The sequence below is a fragment of the Perognathus longimembris genome, chromosome 3, assembly GCF_023159225.1.
Source record: "Perognathus longimembris pacificus isolate PPM17 chromosome 3, ASM2315922v1, whole genome shotgun sequence".
Lineage (NCBI taxonomy): Eukaryota > Metazoa > Chordata > Mammalia > Rodentia > Heteromyidae > Perognathus > Perognathus longimembris.
In genome coordinates, this window is record NC_063163.1 from 116,438,357 (window position 1) to 116,457,456 (window position 19,100).

At 57.6% G+C, this 19,100-nt stretch overlaps 1 protein-coding gene across 2 annotated transcripts; it reads left to right on the forward strand.

The window, feature by feature from the left end:
* Positions 1-436: 436 nt before the first annotated feature.
* Sidt2 (SID1 transmembrane family member 2) lies at positions 437-18,876 on the forward strand. 2 transcript variants are annotated; one of them, XM_048343898.1, is made up of 27 exons: positions 437-803; positions 2,730-2,851; positions 3,095-3,259; positions 3,347-3,392; positions 3,722-3,823; positions 3,925-4,008; positions 6,274-6,373; positions 6,550-6,615; positions 7,686-7,779; positions 8,125-8,177; positions 8,949-9,020; positions 9,161-9,232; positions 9,421-9,483; positions 10,198-10,316; positions 10,563-10,636; positions 10,730-10,796; positions 12,099-12,172; positions 12,336-12,459; positions 12,906-13,023; positions 13,854-13,990; positions 14,073-14,181; positions 14,456-14,532; positions 14,695-14,741; positions 15,015-15,120; positions 15,574-15,684; positions 16,617-16,730; positions 17,519-18,876. In XM_048343898.1, the coding sequence occupies exons 1-27, from the start codon at positions 618-620 to the stop codon at positions 17,579-17,581; spliced, it is 2,565 nt and encodes an 854-aa protein (XP_048199855.1). In that variant the 5' UTR covers positions 437-617; the 3' UTR covers positions 17,582-18,876. The 2 variants fall into 2 exon arrangements, with proteins under 2 accessions (XP_048199855.1, XP_048199856.1); XM_048343899.1 differs by lacking the exon at positions 9,421-9,483.
* The last annotated feature ends 224 nt before the right edge of the window (positions 18,877-19,100 follow it).

Consider the following 19,100-nt stretch of genomic DNA (forward strand, 5'->3'; position numbering starts at 1 on the left):
CAGTTTCCCCTGACGTCAGCGGGCGGGCCGGCGGCCGCGCTGTTTACCGCGGCGCGGCGGCCGGGCTCGCGTCGCCGAGCTCCGAGCGCCGGGCGCCCGCTCGGCCCGCTCTTAAAGGGCCCGCGTCCCGCGAGCGCGCGTCCCGCCGGCGCGCCCCTCGCCCGCGCCCCCTCCCCTCCCGGCTGCCCCCGGCCCCCCGCCCGGCCTCCTCCGCGCCGGCGTCTCGCGGCTCCCGGCAACCAGCCGCCCCGGTTCCCACGCCCCTCCCCCCCACCCCCGGCCCCCGGGGGGGGCTGCAGCAGGCCGGCGGCGCGGGCTGGGTGCCCCCACGCGCGGGGCCGGGGTCCCTTCCGGCCGCCCCCCACCCCCCAGCCCGCCCTCCCCGACCGCCCTCCCCGCCGCCCCCTCCCCGCCCCTGAGGGCCCCGGGGAGCGGCTCCGCGGGAGGGGACATTTCCTAATCGCGGGCCGGGGTTAAAGTTCTGGTCCCGGTGCGATGCTGGAGGCCGCCGCCGCCCTCCGTCCCCGAGGTGCCCGGCCGCCCGCCGCCGCCGCCGCCGCCGCCGCCCCCGCCGCCCCCGCCGCCGCCGCCGCCGCCGCTGCCGCCCGGCCGGGGCCATGTTCGCCCGCGGCTTGCCCTGCCTGGTGGTGCTCCTGGCGGCCTCGGTCCGGAGCCACCTCGGGGTGCTGGGGCCCAAGAACGTCTCGCAGAACGACGCCGAGTTTGAGCGCACCTACGCCCACGAGGTCAACAGCGAGCTGGTCAACATCTACACCTTCAACCACACCGTGACCCGCAACCGGGTGAGCGGGGGGGGGGGGAGGGGGTCGGGGGGGGTCTGGATGGCTTGCCCCTCCCCCTCCCACCCCCCCACCCACCCCCAGAAGATTGAAGCAGGGCTCAGCCCGGGCAAGTTTGCACTTCAGGCTCCCCGGGGAGGTGAAGGCAGGGTTGCCCGGATCTCTTCCCCCCCCCCCCCCACCCCAGAAAGCCGGCTGGCCTTGTAGATAGAAGCCCAGCTGCACATTGGGTGGCAAGCAGAAGGGAAGTTCGTCACCCCCATGGAGGTCCAGACCCATCCTGGCTTCTTCTCCACTGGTTGCTTTCCAGCAGTGAAAGCCCAGCTTGGTCTGAGAAGTTTGGAGCAGTCAGAACAGACGCAGAATCCTTGGCAACCTGAGCTGTTTGTGCTCTCTCTCCTGCTTGGCTCTCTTGATCTCTTCTTCTTCTCCGTGCCCAGATCTGGGCTTTATCTGGGAGGCAGTGGAGTTGAGAGCCCTCAATCTGGGGTTTTCTTGAGGGTGGAAAGGGGTTTGGTTTCTGGCGGGGTAGGGGGATGGTGGGAGGGGGTGGGCAGGATCTGCCTTGGGTGCCTGGTTCTCTCAAGTCTGATCTCTTGCTTATTAGAGTCCTACCTTCCTTTTTGTCCAGTATCTGGAGTGTCCCCGTTCAATCCAAGCTGCAGTGTCTAAACCCTTTATAAGGAAATGCTAAGTTAAGGCTTGGTTGGGTTGCGGCAGCCTAATAACTAGCAATCCTAGGATTTTTTTTTTTTTCTTGATTCAGTTCCCACTGTACTGTGTAAGTTCCTTCATGGCTAAGGGTGAAAGTGTTACTTTGTAGAGGAGGAAACAGATTCACAGATATGAAGTGACTTCCTCACAACCTGTTCCTTGGTCAGAGCTAAGGACTCAGCTAGGCACCATGGCTGTCTGGCCTGTAAGCACCAGTGGGTTCACGCCTGCAATCCTAGCTACCCAGGACACTGAGATCGGAGGATCATGGTTTAAAGCCCACCCAGGCAGGAAAGTCTGTGAGACTGTGTGTGTGCGCACGCACGCGTGCTGTTCCCAAGACTTGAACACAGGGCCTGGCCTCTGTCCTTGAGTTTTTGTTTTGTTTTGTTTTGTTTTGAGCAAAGCTAGTGCTCTGCCACTTGAGCCACAGCTCCACTTCTGGCTTCTTTGATAGTTTAGTGGAGGTAAGAATCTCACCAACTTTCCTGTCTAGGCTGGATTTGAACCATGATCCTCAGAGGATTACAGGCAGGAGCTACCAGCACCCCAAGCTGTGAGACTCTTATCTCCAATTAACTACCAAAAAGCTGGAAATGGGGCTATGTGATTGTCAAGGTGACCTCAAAGTGGTGGAACACTAGTTTTGAGCGCAAAAGCTCAGAGACAGCACCCAGGCCCTGAGTTCAATCCCTAGAACTAGCACCTGCCCCTCCCCCCCCAAAGCTACAGATACAGTTTGGTTTTCAGCACCTCCCCCTATCATTCTTCTCCATCTCTGATGGGTTCTGGCTTCCTGGTTAGTTGTTGAACCAGAGCTTCTTGCTGGTTTCCTGGGTCACAAGGCAGAAGAGTGTGGAAATTTCTTGCTCTCCTTGTGTCTGTGCGTATGTATGCTCATGTGTGTGCAGACAGTCCTGTGCAACTCATGCGGCACGTGGATAGAAATGGGGCATCCTGGGGACTTGCCGGGCCTCTTCTGTCCTTCCTGTGTCTGTGCACTCATTTCCTGGGCCCCACGGGGCACACCCGCACGTGCATCTCGGAGGCAGCCCCTTGTGGTGACGAGGCCACCTGTTCTGGCAGAAGGAGCAGCGGTGGCCCCCACACCTGGCAAGGATGAATGGGGGGGTGGGGGCCAGGCTCTGAATCTGGAGCCCCGTGTTTGGGGGACGGGTGGGGCCCGGTTTGAGGGCACTTCCTTGTCACCTACAGACGGAGGGTGTGCGTGTGTCCGTGAACGTCCTGGACAAGCAGAAGGGGGCGCCTTTGCTGTTCGTGGTCCGCCAGAAGGAGGCTGTGGTGTCCTTCCAGGTGCCCCTAATCCTGCGGGGGCTGTGAGTAGCAGGCCCCGGGGATCTGGGAGGGGTTGGCCTAGGCCTGGCCTTGTTCACAACCTGATCCACCATCCCTCCGTGTGTTCCTCTCCCCTCCCTGAGCCCGGAGGCTGAGCGGTGGCAGGCGGGCCAGCCTGGATCTTGCCAGCTTAGGGCTTGGGGGCTAGGGGAGCCTGCGAGAAAGAAGTGGGGTCCTGCTCTTCTGAATTGCCAGGAATCCTGACGATCTGCCTTGGGCCGTAGATATCAGCGGAAGTACCTCTACCAAAAGGTGGAACGGACGCTGTGTCAACCTCCCACCAAGAATGAGTCTGAGGTCCAGTTCTTCTACGTGGATGTGTCTACTCTGTCCCCGGTCAACACCAAGTACCGGCTCCGGGCCAGCCGAATGGACAACTTCGTGCTCAGGTCTGCCGGCTAGAATGATCGGACCGCACGGCCTGGCCCTCTTTCTAGCCCTGGGACTGACGGGGGGATCTCCTCTCTGCCTTACAGGACCGGGGAACTGTTTAGCTTCAATACCACTGCAGCCCAGCCCCAGGTAAAATCCCAGGGAGACATGGGGGAGATTGGAGACAAGAGCAGGAGTGGTTGATGGTCCTGCTAGGACTGCCAGCGGTTCCATTCTCCATGGTGGGCACCTCTGGAAGCAGGAGTTCTGGTGGTGAAAGTAGGCATCTGGGAACAGTGCAGAGATAGGGCTGTGTTTCTGGGCTTGGTCTTCCTCACTCTGCCTCTCCAGGGCTGTCCTGAGTTAGAGGATGTTGCACAACAAGTTGGACTACTCATGCCCAGACCCATCTCCTATTCAACATGAGAGGATTGTGGGAGCATCATCCTGAAATGATGCTCTCCTCCTCCTCCCCTCAGTACTTCAAGTATGAGTTCCCGGAGGGAGTGGACTCTGTGATTGTCAAGGTGACCTCCAAAACGGCCTTCCCCTGCTCAGTCATCTCCATCCAAGATGTCCTGGTGAGTTCCCTGCACTTTGACCATCCACCAGCATGTAGCGGAACAGGTAGATGAGGAAATGGGGCTCAGCTTCATCTGCCTTTCCCCTCCTCTCTCTGCAGTGCCCTGTCTATGATCTGGACAACAATGTAGCCTTCATTGGCATGTACCAGACTATGACCAAGAAGGCAGCCATCACTGTGCAGGTAGGAAGTGCACAAGGCCTTCTGGGAGACATGGGGGCTGATCAACTGCCCCACCCCTTTTTCTCTGTCCCATCCTTCCATATACAAGACTGAGTCTCTGCACTTCAGCCCCTTGCATTAGGATCCCCTCAGATATTGGAGCATGGAGCCATGATCCTAATCCCCTTTGGGGAGCAGATTCCTTTTCCTTTTCTTCTTTTTCTCTTTGTCGGTTATAGGGCTTAAACTCAGGGAGTAGGCACTGCCCCTAAGCCTCTTTGTGCTCAAGGCTAGCACTCTACCACTTGAGCCACAGAGCCACTTCTGGTTGTTGAGTGATTAATTGGAGATAAGAGTCTTACAAGGTCTTTTCTGCCTGGGCTGGCTTCAAATCCCGATCCTCAGATCTCAGCCTCCAGAGTAGCTAGGATGACAGACCGTGAGCCATGGGTGCCAGCTCAGATTTCCTTTTCTTGCTGTTATGGTGAGGAGAGGAAAGGCTGCTAGGACCCTGTTCATTGCTGGGTGCTACCCTTGGTGAAGGCCAAGGGGAGAGAGGGTAGGGAGGAGGAAACCATGCAGCTGATGGGCAAAGGAGCATTTCCACTTTTGTCCAGCCTGGAATAGATGGCTCATCTGATGACAGAGGGCATGTGTGTATCCGTGGCTGTCCTGTTTGTCTGTCCCTCCCTCCCTTCTTCCCTCCCTTCCTTCCTTCCTTCCTTTTTTTTGGGGGGGGGGGAGGGTCGGTCTTGGGGCTTAAACTTAGGGCTTGGGTGCTATCTCTGAGCTTTTGTGCTCAAGGCTAGCACTCCACTACTTTGAGCCACAGTTCCATTTCTAGTTTTTTGGTGGTAAATTGGAGATAAGAGTATCAGGGACTTTCCTGACCAGGCTGGCTTTGAGCTGTGATCCTCAGATCTCAGCCTCCTGAGTAGCTAGGATTACAGGTGTGAGCAACCAGCACACACTCTCTCTCTCTTTCTTACACACACACACATTCTCTCTCTCTCTCTCTCTCTCTCTGTCCATATTTTCTTTCAGTATTAGGGCTGGAACTCAGGGTCTCACACTCTTCTTGTTCACCATTTTTTGCTCAAATCTGGCACTCTACCACTTGAACCGCAGCTCTACTTCTGTTTTTTTGCTGACTAATTGGAGATTAAAGTCTCACAGAGAGGTTGGGAATGTGGCTTAGTGGTAGAGTGTTTGCCTAGCAAGCATAAAGCCCTGGGTTCGATTCCTCAGCACCACCTGCACAGAAAAAGCCAGAAATGGGCTCTGTGGTTCAAGTGGCAGAGTGCTAGCCTTGAGCCAAAAGAAGCCAGGGACAGTGCTCAGGCCCTGAGTACAAGCCCTAGGATTGGCTAAAAATAAGAAGTCTCGCAGACTTTTTTAACCTGCTTGAAACTGTGGGTCCTCAGTGCTCAGCCTCCTGAGTAGCTAGGATTATCTGCTAAGCCACCAGGGCCTTGCTATCATGCAGGGTTTGTTTTTTTTTTTTAATATTTTTATTGGAAGGATTGTTGTTGACTGCTCTTTATTTTTTTATTTTTATTTTTTTGGGCCAGTCCTGGGCCGTGAACTCAGGGCCTGAGCACTGTCCCTGGCTTCTTTTTGCTCAAGGCTAGCACTCTGCCACTTGAGCCACAGCGCCCCTTCTGGCCATTTTCTGTATATGTGGTGCTGAGGAATCGAACCCAGGGCCTCATGTATAAGAGGCAAGCACTCTTGCCACTAGGCCATATTCCCAGCCCCTCATGCAGGGTTTTTTTTTGTTTTTTTTTTTTAACCTGGTCAAGTTGTGAGTCCAGGGTTTAGGCTGTAGTAGGTCCCCATGTGGTACAGGCCAGGTCAGGAGCCAAGAGTGAAGAGCTAAGTTCCCACCTCTTCCTAGCTCTATAACAGAAGTAATCAGAGGGGTCCCCTAGACTCACTCAGCTGAAAAGCTTAGCAACAAACCAGCAGTCAGATAATCCTGGCTCTCCCCCCTTCCTGACAACATGACTCTAAGCTCACTTCCCTGAATCTGTCCAATAAGGGTAATAATAATACTCTCCCAAGGATCCTTTTGAGCTCAGGGGTAGAGCTCAGTAGTGGAGCTCAGTAGTGGAGCCTCCGCCTGGCATGTGTATGGCCCTGTGTTCCACTCCCAGCCCTACAGACAAAAGGGGAGCAGTCCTTATGAGGATTAAATAACGTAATGTATATCAAGAGCATAACAGAGAGTATTCAGAATGGGGGGTGGTGGTGATGCTTCTCCCTCTCCCCCTCATTATCCTGCAGCGCAAAGACTTCCCCAGCAACAGCTTTTATGTGGTGGTTGTGGTAAAGACCGAAGACCAGGCCTGTGGGGGTTCCTTGCCCTTCTACCCCTTCATGGAAGGTATGTTTTGTGCCCTGTGCCTGGCTAGGGACAGTGGCCTCCCAGGAGGTAGAAAACCTGCCTGGCTGTTGGCAGATGTGATGGGACATGATGTTTGGGGTCCCAGACTTGGCAAAGCCTGATCCCACCATCTTTAAGCATGCTGCGAGCAATCGTTCTTGACATTTGACTTCCAGATGAACCGGTTGATCAAGGGCATCGCCAGAAAACCCTGTCAGTGCTGGTCTCTCAAGCCGTCACGTGTAAGTGTGGGTGGCTGAGTGGGTCGGACGATGGCCAAGCCTCCCAGGCTCTTCCTCTCCGGTCCAGGAATGGGGCCCTGCGCTGAATGGCAAGGGTGATGAGTGAGGCGGGGTATTCTTGGAGGGCTCTACGGTGAGGAGAGCTGAGAGGGTGGGTCCATTTGATGCAGGACAGAATCCATGAGCAGAATCCATGGCTAAGCCCAGGCCCTGGGGTCTCACACCCAAGAGGCTAGCTACCCAAGAGGCTAAGATCTGAGGATCATAGTTCAAAGCTAGCCAGGGCAGGAAAACCTGTGAGATACTTATTTCCAGTTAACTACTAGACGAGCTGGAATTGGAGCTGTGGCTCAAGAGGTAGAGCTGTAGTGTTGAGCACTAAATAACGCTCGGACATAGCATCTAGGCTCTGAGTTCAAGCCTGAGGTCTGGCACAAAAGTAAATGAACAAACAGGGCCTCAGCTGGTGGGGCGTGGCTTAAGCCCACAGCATTTGCCTGGTTCCTTCATGGCCCCGAGTTCAAACCCAAGAACTGCCAAAAGAATTTTTAAAATTACCAAAAAAAAAAAAAAAGAACTCTAGTTATGCTTAGTAATATTTACTGAGTGATTAAATAAGGCCCTTCATAAACTGAAAAGGATTATGGTAGGAAGGGAAAGAAGCCGAGTCTTCTGTCTGTCGTATTTATTCAGCAAATATTTACCGAAGCCCTCCTGCAAGCTTGCTGCGGTGCCAGGCTGCCATTCTCAGGTTGCTCCTGTGTCGAGGGACAGGAGGCTGTAGCGAGCTAAGGATAGGTCACTGCAGAGATTAGGACGGAGAAGACCTCTAAGCTGTGGTTGTCAAGGTGACATTTTCAAGAAGAGAAACCTCTAGCACAGGAAGTGACAGGAGCAAAGTCAGTTTTGTGACTAGGTTTGGTGCGTTGGGGGACTGCCAGTCATTCACCCAAGCTGGATATTACGTTTAGAGGAGAGGTGGGAAGAGCTTGGGCGGGCTCACAAAGGCTCTTGGATACCAGGGTGGGCAGTGTTGGAAGGTTTGCCTTGTTTCCCCCCCCCCCCCCCAGCTGAGGCCTATGTCGGGGGGATGCTCTTTTGCCTGGGCATATTTCTTTCTTTCTACCTACTGACCGTCCTCCTGGCCTGTTGGGAGAACTGGAGGTAAAGTGGAACTGCAGGGCCCTCTCCTGCTCTGGGGTGAACTGGATGGGAGGTATGGGGAACATGGCCCTTGGGGATCTGCACTGGCCCAGGGTCATCTTGGAACTGTCCCTGGGAAGTCAGGAGACGGGTTATCCTGTGGGGTCTTTGGTCCATCACTGGCCACTCCCCTCAATCTCTGACCCGAGCAGGAAGATCCTGCAGCGTTCTCCAGCCTGGGAGAGACCCTGGGACCAAGGGTGGAGGAGAGAGTGACGGGACCAGAGTGGGCGGAGAGGGAAGAGGGAAGGACAGCCCAGCACAGAAGCTGCTCATCTGGGTATTCTCTGGGTTCTGTCCCTATAGGCAGAGGAAGAAGACCCTACTGGTGGCCATTGACCGAGCCTGCCCAGAAAGTGGTACCTCACCAGGAGCTCTGGGGCGGAGATGGGCAGGATTTACTTCGTATTGGGGGGAGGGAAAATGGTGGATGGTTCCCTTGGGAGCTGGAGGAGGAGGGTTGGGGGCTTTTGCATGTTCCGACTGTGAGCGACATGCCACAGGTGGAAATGGGCCCGGGGCCTGGTACTCCCTAACACGCGCGTCCTGCAAGGTGTCGCTTGGCCTGTTCTGCGTCTAGTGGCACTGTCTGCTTCGGGAAGCCTGGCTCTGTCTCTGGGATGATTAACCTGTGCTCTCTCCCTTTCCTCCACTCGTCATCTCTCTCTCTCTTCTCCTGCTGGGGATCTTCTCTCTCAGCTTCTCTCCTTGGTAAGCCCCAGGTGCAGTGGGCAGAGGAGCCGCTGTCCAGGGGGAGGCAGGTGGAGCCCGAGGGCTGTCTCTGGGGAATTGGGCAGCTGGATGCCATTTGTCCTAGCTGCCAGTCTTCTTAACTGTCTTCTTCTGTGAAGGGAAGGCACAGGGAGGTGTGTGACTCCATTGAGGGGCATGCCGGAGGTTGGGGCACAGCGGTGGGCTGGGATGAAGTTGGCCCGTCGGATAAATACTTGTTATTTGCGTCTGGCCTGGCCTCTCTATGGTTCTCCCTTCTCCACTGCATTCTCCCTTCTCTCCTTCCCCGGCTCTAGGGGTGTGTGTGCGTGTGTGTCTGTGTGTGTGTGTGTGTCTGTCTCTCTCTCTCTCTCTCTCTCTGCTTCTAGGGCTAAGAGGAGCTTGACTTTGCATTGCAGGTCACCCTCGGGTCCTGGCTGATTCCTTTCCTGGCAGTGCGCCGTATGAGGGTTACAACTATGGCTCCTTTGGTATGTATCAAAGCTAGAGACCAGGCCTGGCTCCTTCGGCTATCACCTCCAAGGTTTCCTGCGTCCCCTAGGGGGAGTGGTTCTGGGGTCCCCTTCCCTGAGGACACTCCCTTCAATCTCCCTTCCTGTCTTCCCTGCAGACACTGGTTCTGGATCCACTGATGGATTGGCCGACAGCTCGGGTACTGGGGATCTCTCCTACAGTTATCAGGGTGAGTGGGCCAGGCAGGGAGGGGCATGTGGTGCCGGGCTGCTATTGGCTGGGTGAAACGTGGTGGGCGGTTGCCTCTTCTGCCAGATGCTGGAACCAGGGAAGGGCTGCTTTTCCCCTTCCCCCTGCTCTCCCTCTTCCTTTCCTCCTTGACCTCAGCCCCTCTGTAACTTTCCCTTTCCTTTGAAGGGCACGACCAGTTCAAGCGACGCCTTCCCTCTGGCCAGATGCGGCAGCTGTGCATTGCCATGGGTAGATGTGGGGAGGGGGCGGGGCTGCCCTGCCAATCAGCTCCTGCCAGGGCGGTTGGTTGACTGGAGTCTGTCAGCTCCAGAGCCAGAAGGACGCTTGGTGCATGGCTTCCCCATCTAATGCCAATGATGCCAGCTCATGTGGCTTCTGAAATAGGCACTGGTCACCAGTGACAGCGGACAGGCACCTTGGCTACTCCCGGGCCATATGGTCTAGCTTGCTGTCTTGGCTCCTTCTCTCCCTGGCCTCTTGGCCTCTGAGAGCCCCTGAAGGCAGCCTCGTGGCAGCCTCTCGCCTCCGTGCACCGGGCCCTCCGTGGCTTTCCTCTAGGGGTGGCCCAGGCAGTATCTCCTCAGAAGCCACAAGACTGAGCACTTTGCAGCCAGTGTGATCAGCAGAGTTGAATTCTGTTGCTTGTGTCCAGGGCTGTGGATCTGCTCAGCGACTGATCTGGGGAGCCCTAGCTCAGGGAGGGGAGCCAGGAGTGGGGCAGAGCTGGGGCTGGCCTTGCGTGCCGGCCTCCTGGAGGGCTCCCTTTCCTCCCTCCCTGACGCTTCCTAGGGCCTGCGCCCACCTGCAGCCCTGCTCTGAGCCCTGGACCATAATTGGCCTCTTCCCAAGTGCCCAATAATTTAGACAGCTGCCTCAGATGGGTGGGGGCCGACCTCAGGCCCTGCGTCCACCAGCCCAGCCTCCTCCTCCTTGCCTTGCCAGACCGTTCCTTTGAACCGGTAGGTTCGCGGCCACGCCTGGACTCCATGAGCTCCGTGGAGGAGGATGACTATGACACATTGACCGACATCGATTCTGACAAGAATGTCATCCGCACCAAGGTCTGACCCCCGTGGGGGCGCAGTCGGGGCTTTGTGGAGGAAGATGCAGTCTGGGTCCACTGTGCTGCAGGGGGGAGGCAGAGGGAAGCCGAGTGGGGCAGGAGGCATGCCGGGAGAAGCTAACTGGCCTTCTGACCCTTTGGGCCTGGTTTAACTGGCAGTGGGGGGGGGGGGGGTAGCCTAGAACCCTGCCCACCGGAATGTGAACCTGTTCCAGGGAGGCTCCTGACTCTCGCTTCTTTCCAGCAATACCTCTGTGTGGCCGACCTGGCACGGAAGGACAAACGTGTTTTGCGGAAAAAGTACCAGATCTACTTCTGGTGAGCAGGCCAAGCAGGAAGGGCCCTGTCATTGGGTGAGGAAGGCGGCTCCCCAGGTCCTGCCCTCCTTAACACCTTTCTTACTCTCCTCAGGAACATCGCCACCATTGCTGTCTTCTACGCCCTTCCTGTGGTGCAGCTGGTGATCACCTACCAGACGGTGAGGGGGCAGGCGCCAGCTCACCTCGGCCTCACGCTGGGGAGCCACCAGCCAGGGGCTCTGCAGTGAGCACAGGTCCCGGGTTTTAAGAGCCATCTTGGAAGCCAAGGCACCGGTGGCTCACACCCTGTCATCCTAGCTGCTCAGGAGACTGAGATCTGAGAATCGCAGTTCAAAGCCAGCCCAGGCAGGAAAGTCTGTGAGACTCTGGTCTCACAGTTATATTAACAAAAAGCCAGACATGGAGCTGTCACTCAAGAGCCAGCCTTGTGGAAATGAAAGCTAAGGGAAAGAGGCTAGGTCTTGAGTTCAAGTCTCAGTACTGGTACCCACATATATGTGCGTGTAGACATGTGCACACACACACACACACACACACACAATTCTGCCTCTGTTTTCCCAGCAGAGAGACCTTGGTCAAGTCATAAAACCTCCCCAAGCGTCAGTTTCTTCTTCATCTGGAAATTGTGGGGCTAGCAGCTCCGCAGCACTGCAGTGGGGATTGTGCAACGGGAGTCATGCACTTCGCACGTGTTTGTTTCTCTTCCTTTTTTTCTCTGTACTGTGTGGCAAAAACTGTCAAAGCCCTTCTTGGGGTTTCCAGCCACATGTAAGGAGAGAGGACAGACCTGGTACTGGTGGCTCACACCTGTTATCCTAGCTACTCCGGAGGCTGAGATCTGAGGATCATGGCTCAAAGCCAGCCAGGGAAGGAAAGTCCATGAGACTCTAACCACCCGAAGGCCTCAAGTGGCGCTGTGGCTCAAGTGGCAGAGTGCTAGCTTTGAGCACACGAGCTCACGGACAGCACCCAGGTTCTGAATTCAAGCCCAACTGGCACACAGTTTTAAAAAGAGGGGACAGTGACTGTGCCATTTGGTATCTTGTCATGGAGAACATGTGCCTGAGGAATTACATGTAGGTGTTGGGCTGGGAATGTGGCTCACTGGTAGAGGGATTGATTGTCTAGCGTGCATGAAGCCCTGTGTTCGATTCCTTAGTAGTACATAAACAGAAAAGGCCAGAATTGGCGCTGTGGCTCAAATGGTAGAGTGCTAGCCTTGAGCACAGAGAGGCTCAGGGACAGTGTCCAGGTCCTGAGTTCAAGGCGCAGGACTGGCAAAAAAAAAAAAAAAAAAAAAAGAAAAAGGAATCACGTGCATCTGTGTTGTTGGCTGGAAGGCGCTTGCTCTGTTTGGCTGCTCAGGGGCGGGTGGTGTGGTGTGTGTGGGCTGTGGACCAAGGCAGGCGTGTGAGCAGCTCCACCCCCGGCCTCCCCTTCTCCCCCCCCTCCACCCCTAGGTGGTGAATGTCACAGGGAATCAGGACATCTGCTACTACAACTTCCTCTGTGCTCACCCACTGGGCAACCTCAGGTGGGCCTCGTGCTGGGGATTGTGGGGACTGCCCCTTCTGCAGGCTCAGGGTGACCAGGGCAGGGCTGGGGGGAGGGGGTTGTGAATGAGTGCCTATCTGGGCCCCAGGAGAGAGAGGTCCGGTGTGAGGTTGGAGCCAAGTCCCTGGCATTGTCCCCTTTAGCGCCTTCAACAACATCCTCAGCAACCTGGGGTACATCCTGCTGGGGCTGCTCTTCCTGCTCATTATCCTGCAGCGGGAGATCAACCACAACCGGGCCCTGATGCGCAATGACCTCTACGCCCTGGTGAGCCCACACCTGCCTGCCCGCTGAGGCCTTGTTCTCTGGCTCCTGCTGCTCTGGTGCCCCCGCTCTTAAGATGTAGCTGTGCCCAGCCAGCTCTGCTCAGCCCAGATCTCTCCTGTCCTCCCTCTCCCAGCCTGTCCCTGCCCAGCTCTCTCTTCACTCGTTTAGGCCTTCCCTGGCCAGCTCTGGCCTGCTCTGCCCAGGCTTGCTCTGCCCTGACCTGACCTACCATGCCCAGTCCTGCTCTGTCCTGCCTAGGCCTTCCCTACCCAGGACTGCCCTGCCCTTCCCAGACTTTCCCAACCTGATCTTCCTCCCTGCCATGCCTTGAACACATACACACTCAGTGTACAGTCCACCCCCTTTTCCTCCTCTACCTTCTCAGGTCTCCTTCTTCCCTTCCCACCTCACCTCTGCCCTGCCTTCCCTTCTTTCTCTCTGCACAGGAATGTGGGATCCCTAAACATTTCGGGCTGTTCTATGCCATGGGCACAGCTCTGATGATGGAGGGGCTGCTTAGTGCTTGCTATCACGTCTGCCCCAACTATACCAATTTCCAGTTTGGTGAGTACAGCCCCTCTCTTCTCGGGTAGAACCTAGAGCAGGGGACCTGCCCGAGCTTTCTACCATCTCCAAGTCACCCACAGGGTCCCCCACACACCCCCCAAGACTCAGCCTGTAGGTGGCTCTGATGATGAAGTGCAAATGAATGTGTACCGGTCCTGGCATATAGAAAACGAGCGTTTGTTGAGCTTTTCCTGCAGAAATGCTGAGAAAGCGAAGATAACAAGAAATGCTCCCTGATCTCAGGTTGCTTACAGATGGACACCCTAAGTTTCCTTCCCAGAGGCTTCCTTCTGGGTGACAGGGATGGTTAGGAGATTAGAGCTGAAGTACCAAGGATGGTTAAGAGACTAAAGTACCAGGGATGGTTAGGGGACTGGAGCTAAAGTACCAGGGATGGTTAAGGGATTGGAGCTAAAGTACCAGGACGGTTAAGGGACTAAAGTACCAGGGATGGGGCTGGGGATATGGCCTAGTGGCAAGAGTGCCTGCCTCGGATACACGAGGCCCTGGGTTCGATTCCCCAGCACCACATATACAGAAAACGGCCAGAAGCGGTGCTGTGGCTCAAGTGGCAGAGTGCTAGCCTTGAGCGGGAAGAAGCCAGGGACAGTGCTCAGGCCCTGAGTCCAAGGCCCAGGACTGGCCAAAAAAAAAAAAAAAAAAAAAAAAAGTACCAGGGATGGTTAGGGGACTGGAGCTAAAGTACCAGGGATGGTTAGGGGACTGGAGCTAAAGTACCAGGGATAGTTAGGGGACTGGAGCTAAAGTATCAGGGATGGTTAAGAGATCAGAGCTAAAGTACCAACTGGCCACCACTCCCGCCACAGACACGTCGTTCATGTACATGATCGCCGGACTCTGCATGCTGAAGCTCTACCAGAAGCGGCACCCGGACATCAACGCCAGCGCGTACAGCGCCTATGCCTGCCTGGCCATCGTCATCTTCTTCTCTGTGCTGGGCGTGGTGAGGGCCTGACACCTGACACCCAAGTCCCTTGCCTCCCCGCTCCCCCCCCCCGCCCCCGGCTGAGCAGGCTCCCCGGCAGGTCTTTGGCAAGGGGAACACGGCGTTCTGGATCGTCTTCTCCATCATCCACATCGTCGCCACCCTGCTCCTCAGCACACAGCTTTATTACATGGGCCGCTGGAAGCTGGGTGAGGGGGCACGCCCTGGGGGGACGCCTGGGGTCAGGGGTCGGCCACCTCACACTCCTGGACCCACGGGAGACGGCTGGATTATATCCTTTGAGTGGGGGGCCCGGAGGAATCACTGAGTGAACAATTAGGACCCCGGCCTTGCTGTGCCCCCGGATGGCCTAGTGCCTTTCAGCAGGTGCACGCCCCAAGGCTCCGGCACAGGAGGTCCCCCTCCTCCCCCCCGCCCCCCCCACCCCCGGCGCTGCTCAGCACCGTGCCCTTCTCCCTGCAGACTCGGGGATCTTCCGCCGCATCCTGCTCGTGCTCTACACGGACTGCATCCGGCAGTGCAGCGGGCCCCTCTACGTGGTACCTGCCCAGCGCCCCGGCCCCTTCTCCCTTCTCAGTTCACTCGCTTCTCACCCTGGGGAGGCCGGGGCAGGGGTGGGGACCATCTGACTCGGGCCTTCTGCCACTTCTCTCCCTGTCTCTCTTCCCCCTCTCAGTCTCCGTGTCTCTGCTTCCCCCCAGGACCGCATGGTGCTGCTGGTAATGGGGAACATTATCAACTGGTCGCTGTGAGTGTGGCCATTGGCTGTGGTGGCCCCTGACCCCGGTGGACAGCTGGGGGTGTGGTCAGCCAGGACCCTGGCAACTGTGACCGCCTCAGGAACTCTAGGGAATGGGGATGGGGGCTGAGGGGGGCGGGAGATGAGAAGACAGGCGTTAGCTCTGAGTTTCTAGAATGTTCTATGGGCTTCTGAGTCCAACTTAGCATAAGTGTAAAGTGTGGTGCGGAGGGGCCCGGGGAGAGGCCTTCGGCGTCATCAGCTCTGTTCCCCTCCTGGCAGGGCTGCCTATGGGCTCATCATGCGCCCCAATGATTTCGCCTCCTATTTGTTGGCCATCGGCATCTGCAACCTGCTGCTTTACTTTGCCTTCTACATTATTATGAAGGTAGGGAGGGCAGGGCTGAGCCGTGTCTGGCAGAAGCCCTGCTGATTTGTGCGGGTGGAGATGGATCTCAGGCCCAGCCTGCGTGGGCCTCTATCTATGCCAGAGTAGGGGAGATGAGAGCTCTTTCGTGTGCTCCTGGGGGGCCATCTGCTACGTATTGGTGCCCTACACCAAACTGCACCCCAATCTGGAGCCCCTTTATTGCAGGAGGAGCTGAAGGGGGTGGTATTGGGGCATCTCAGTCCCCTGAGGACCAGATGCCATCCGAGCCAGAGGAAAGCATCCTCTGCAGGTGCAGACATGAGGACAGAAGGCTGCCTGAGCTCCGGCCGAGGCTTCCTGCAGGATGGGCCCTCAGTGCCCGGCCTGGCCCTGGGAGGGGAGACTGGGAAGGGCAGGAAGTGGCCTGTGTGGAGGCCTGGCCCTCAGCGCACACCCCTGTCCCCGTGCCAGCTCCGGAGTGGAGAGACGATCAAGCTCATCCCCCTGCTCTGCATCGTCTGCACCTCTGTGGTCTGGGGCTTTGCACTCTTCTTCTTCTTCCAGGGGCTCAGCACCTGGCAGGTGAGTGGGTACCTGAGCTCCCCGCGAGCCACTGCCTGGCCTGTCCCTCCCTCGGCCCAGCACTTCCGTGTAACTGCCCTCCTGTTCAGTCTTCCCAGCACTCACTATTCTAGTCGTTCACATCTTACTTAGGAGGCAGCTGAGTCTCAGAGGAAGCCGGTGCTCTACCCTGAGCCCCTAGTTCATGTCATTTACAATGTGGTGAAGTGCAAAGGCCAGGCGGGTAGGGGGACTACCCAGGGGAGAGGCTGGTGAGGCCCAGGAAACCTTGGTGGAGGGGGAGGCTTTGTGCTTTGCTCTTGGGTGTCAAGTCTGTGAGTGATGGGACCCGGGACTCCAAGGTGCAGAGATGCTGTGCTCCAAGTCAGGATTCAGAGGCGGGAATGAAGGAGGCAGAAAAGGAGGTCAGTGAAGGTGCTGATCGATGAGGACTGAGAGCCCTGCCAGGGCGGGCCCTAAGCATAATACTGACTGTGGCAGACACTGGGTGGGATCGAAGCCTGTCTGTGGGCTAAGCAAGGAGGACCATGAGTGTCACATGACCCTGAGGTCATGTGGATCCGGCTTGGTATGTGGTATGTTGACTCAGAGGGTGGGTGAGAGCAGGGTCAAGTCCAAGGCAGAGCGGTGGCTTTCTGGCATGTCTGAGTTGGAGGGGGCTGCAGGCAACCCCAGCCTCTGCCCTAAGATAAAGGGGGGGGGGTTGTCTAAAGGGAGCAGAGTGAGAAGAACAGAAACCTTGTAACAATTGCGAAACAAAAGGATGGGAATCTGTCAGGGCTGTTTCTTAGGAGGGGAGAGGAGGGGAGGGGAGGGGAGCATGCTTTCCTGCCTGAGGCCGGGAGTCGGTGCTCTGGTGTGGGGTAGGGGGCCAGTGGCTCAGGCCTGGCCAGAGCAGGCCTGGCAGGCTGCTTTCCCTGTCCCTACCCCAGAAAACCCCTGCCGAGTCGAGGGAGCACAATCGGGACTGCATCCTCCTGGACTTCTTCGATGACCATGACATCTGGCACTTCCTGTCCTCCATCGCCATGTTCGGGTCCTTCCTGGTAGGCGGGGGTCCTTCCTGGTGGGTGGGGCCTTCCTGGTGGGTGGAGCCTTCCTGGTAGGTAGGGTCCTTCCTGATGGGCGGGTCCTTCTTGGTAGGCGGAGGTCCTTCCTGGTGGGTGGGTCCTTGGTAGGCGGGGTCCTTCTTGGTGGGCAGGTCCTTCCTGGTAGGTGGGGTCCTTCCTGGTGGGCGGGTTCTTCCTGGTGGGTGGGTCTTTCCTGGTGGGCAGGTCCTTGGTAGATAGGGTCCTTCCTGGTAGGCGGGTCCCTCCTGATAGGTGGGGGGGTCCTTCTTGGTGGGCGGGTCCTCCCTGTTAGGTGGGGTCCTTCCTGGTGGGCGGGTCTTTCTTGGTAGGTGGGGTCCTTCCTGGTGGGCGGGTCCTTCCTGACAGGTGGGGGCCTTCCTGGTAGATAGGGTTCTTCCTGGTAGGCGGGTCATTCTTGGTAGGCGGAGGTCCTTCCTGGTGGGCGGGTCCTTGGTAGGCGGAGTCCTTCCTGGTGGGCAGGTCCTTCCTGGTGGGCGGGTTCTTCCTGGTGGGTGGGTCCGTCCTGGTGGGCAGGTCCTTGGTAGGTGGGGTCCTTCCTGGTAGGTGGGGGTCCTTGGTGGGCGAGTCCTTCCTGGTGGGCGGGTCCTTCCTGTTAGGTGGGGTCCTTCCTGGTGGGCGGGTCTTTCCTGGTAGGTGGGGCCCTTCCTGGTGGGCGGGTCCTTCCTGGTAGGCCGGGGTCCCCTGGCCAAGACCCTGGAGGGTGGAGGAGAGGGGGAGAGGCTGACCCCACGTCCTCTCCACAGGTGCTGCTGACCCTGGATGATGACTTGGATACAGTGCAGCGGGATAAGATCTACGTCTTCTAGCCTGCACCGGACCCTTCGCTGCACTTGATGGAGCTCTGAGTTCCCCTGCGTGCCCTGCCAGGTGCCTCGGTAGCACTGGGGGGTGAGTCCCAGCCCGGCTGCCCAGCACTGGACATCGGTGGGACAGTGAGGTCTAGCCCGGGCCTGGGTCAGGACAGTCATGGAGGGGGCGGGGGGCGTTGAGCCTTGTCGCTGCCCTCGGCCGGGGAGGAGGCCGCTCCCCTGCTTCCCTGGACACGGGACAGATTGCTGCTTTCTTCTCAGTGTTGGGCCCTCCTGGGCCCCTGCCTGTTGGCTCTCTTTCCCTCTGTCTGTCTAGCCCACTACAGGAGGAAGGAGTGAAGGCGTTTCCTCCCCCATTTCATGCCTTGCACTCTGCCGTCTTCCCCTCCCCTGCAGCCTGGGACCCGAAGCCTTTCCTCTCTCGCTCCAGTTCTCTCTGGGGCCGCACCTGGCTGCCATCACTGCCCACTCTGGTCAGCCAGAACGGATGCGGGCCTAGGACTCTGGGGCTGGCCACCTGGTGCCAGGCTTTCGGTGCTAAGGCCTTCAAGGGGCCCCCGAGCAAGACACTCCCCCCACCTGTGTTCCACGCTGGCTTTTGAGCAATGAGGATCAGCCAAGCTCAGAGGTCAGCTCCTCATGCCATCAGCCTCCAGACTGACGCCAGCGGCAGAACTGGAGACACTTGGGGCTCACCTGTCCATTTCCGCACCCACCGTCCTGCCAAGCCCCTGCTGGGGGGCCTTTCAGTGCCATCCACACTGCCCAAGAATGTCCAGGGGCAAAGGAGGGGGTGCTGCCGAGAACCCAGCCCGTCCCGCCTCCCTGCGACCATGGAGCCCCAGTGCCTGTGTGAGGAAGGGGCTTGAGAGGGGACCTGCCATTTTCCTCTGTGTCCTACGTCCCAGCCTCATGCCAGGACCTAGGGCTGGCTCTTCAGTTTCCGTCCATCTTCAGCCAAGTTCTGTGTTAATTACACACACGCGCGCGCACACAGCCTTGGAGTTTACATGGAGTCGCCCCAGCTCTGGGCCCTTAGTGGCTCTGATCCTTGGCTCCGTTCACCCCACCGGGTCCATTCCAGATGCCAAGGATGGGGCGAGCAAGGTTGGGCCTCCGCCTTGGAGCTGGGAATGTGTTTCATTCCCCTGGACTTGTTTTTATAGCTCTCCTCGGTCTGGGGAGAGGAGGGGGCCTGGGTCTTGGTGTCAGAGCCCTGTTTTATGTCTTTCCATGCTACGGTTGCATTTGTTTCGTATGAATGAGTGCACTCAATAAAGAACCAGACTCTGCTCCTGTGCCTTTGTTTGCTCCTGGCCTGGGTGGGAATATGAAGCCCGGGCTGGGCCAGGGTCTTCCAGGCCCCATTTCTTCTCGCTTCCCTGGTTCCTACATCACTGTCACCTTGGGAACTGCAGCCTCTTGATTGCCTTGCGGTTTTCCTCAGGAATGCACGGACTCAGGAAGCACTGGCCAGGGGTCTCCGCGGAGGCAAGGTGCTGGAAAAGCCTTTGGC

Excerpts from the sequence above, each read along its gene's own strand:
- Sidt2 (XM_048343898.1), top strand. The coding sequence starts at position 618 with ATGTTCGCCCGCGGCTTGCCCTGCCTGGTGGTGCTCCTGGCGGCCTCG. Across the intron at positions 8,178-8,948 it reads CCGAGCCTGCCCAGAAAGTG|GTCACCCTCGGGTCCTGGCT; the intron begins GTACCTCACCAG and ends TTTGCATTGCAG. Across the intron at positions 10,317-10,562 it reads AGAATGTCATCCGCACCAAG|CAATACCTCTGTGTGGCCGA; the intron begins GTCTGACCCCCG and ends GCTTCTTTCCAG.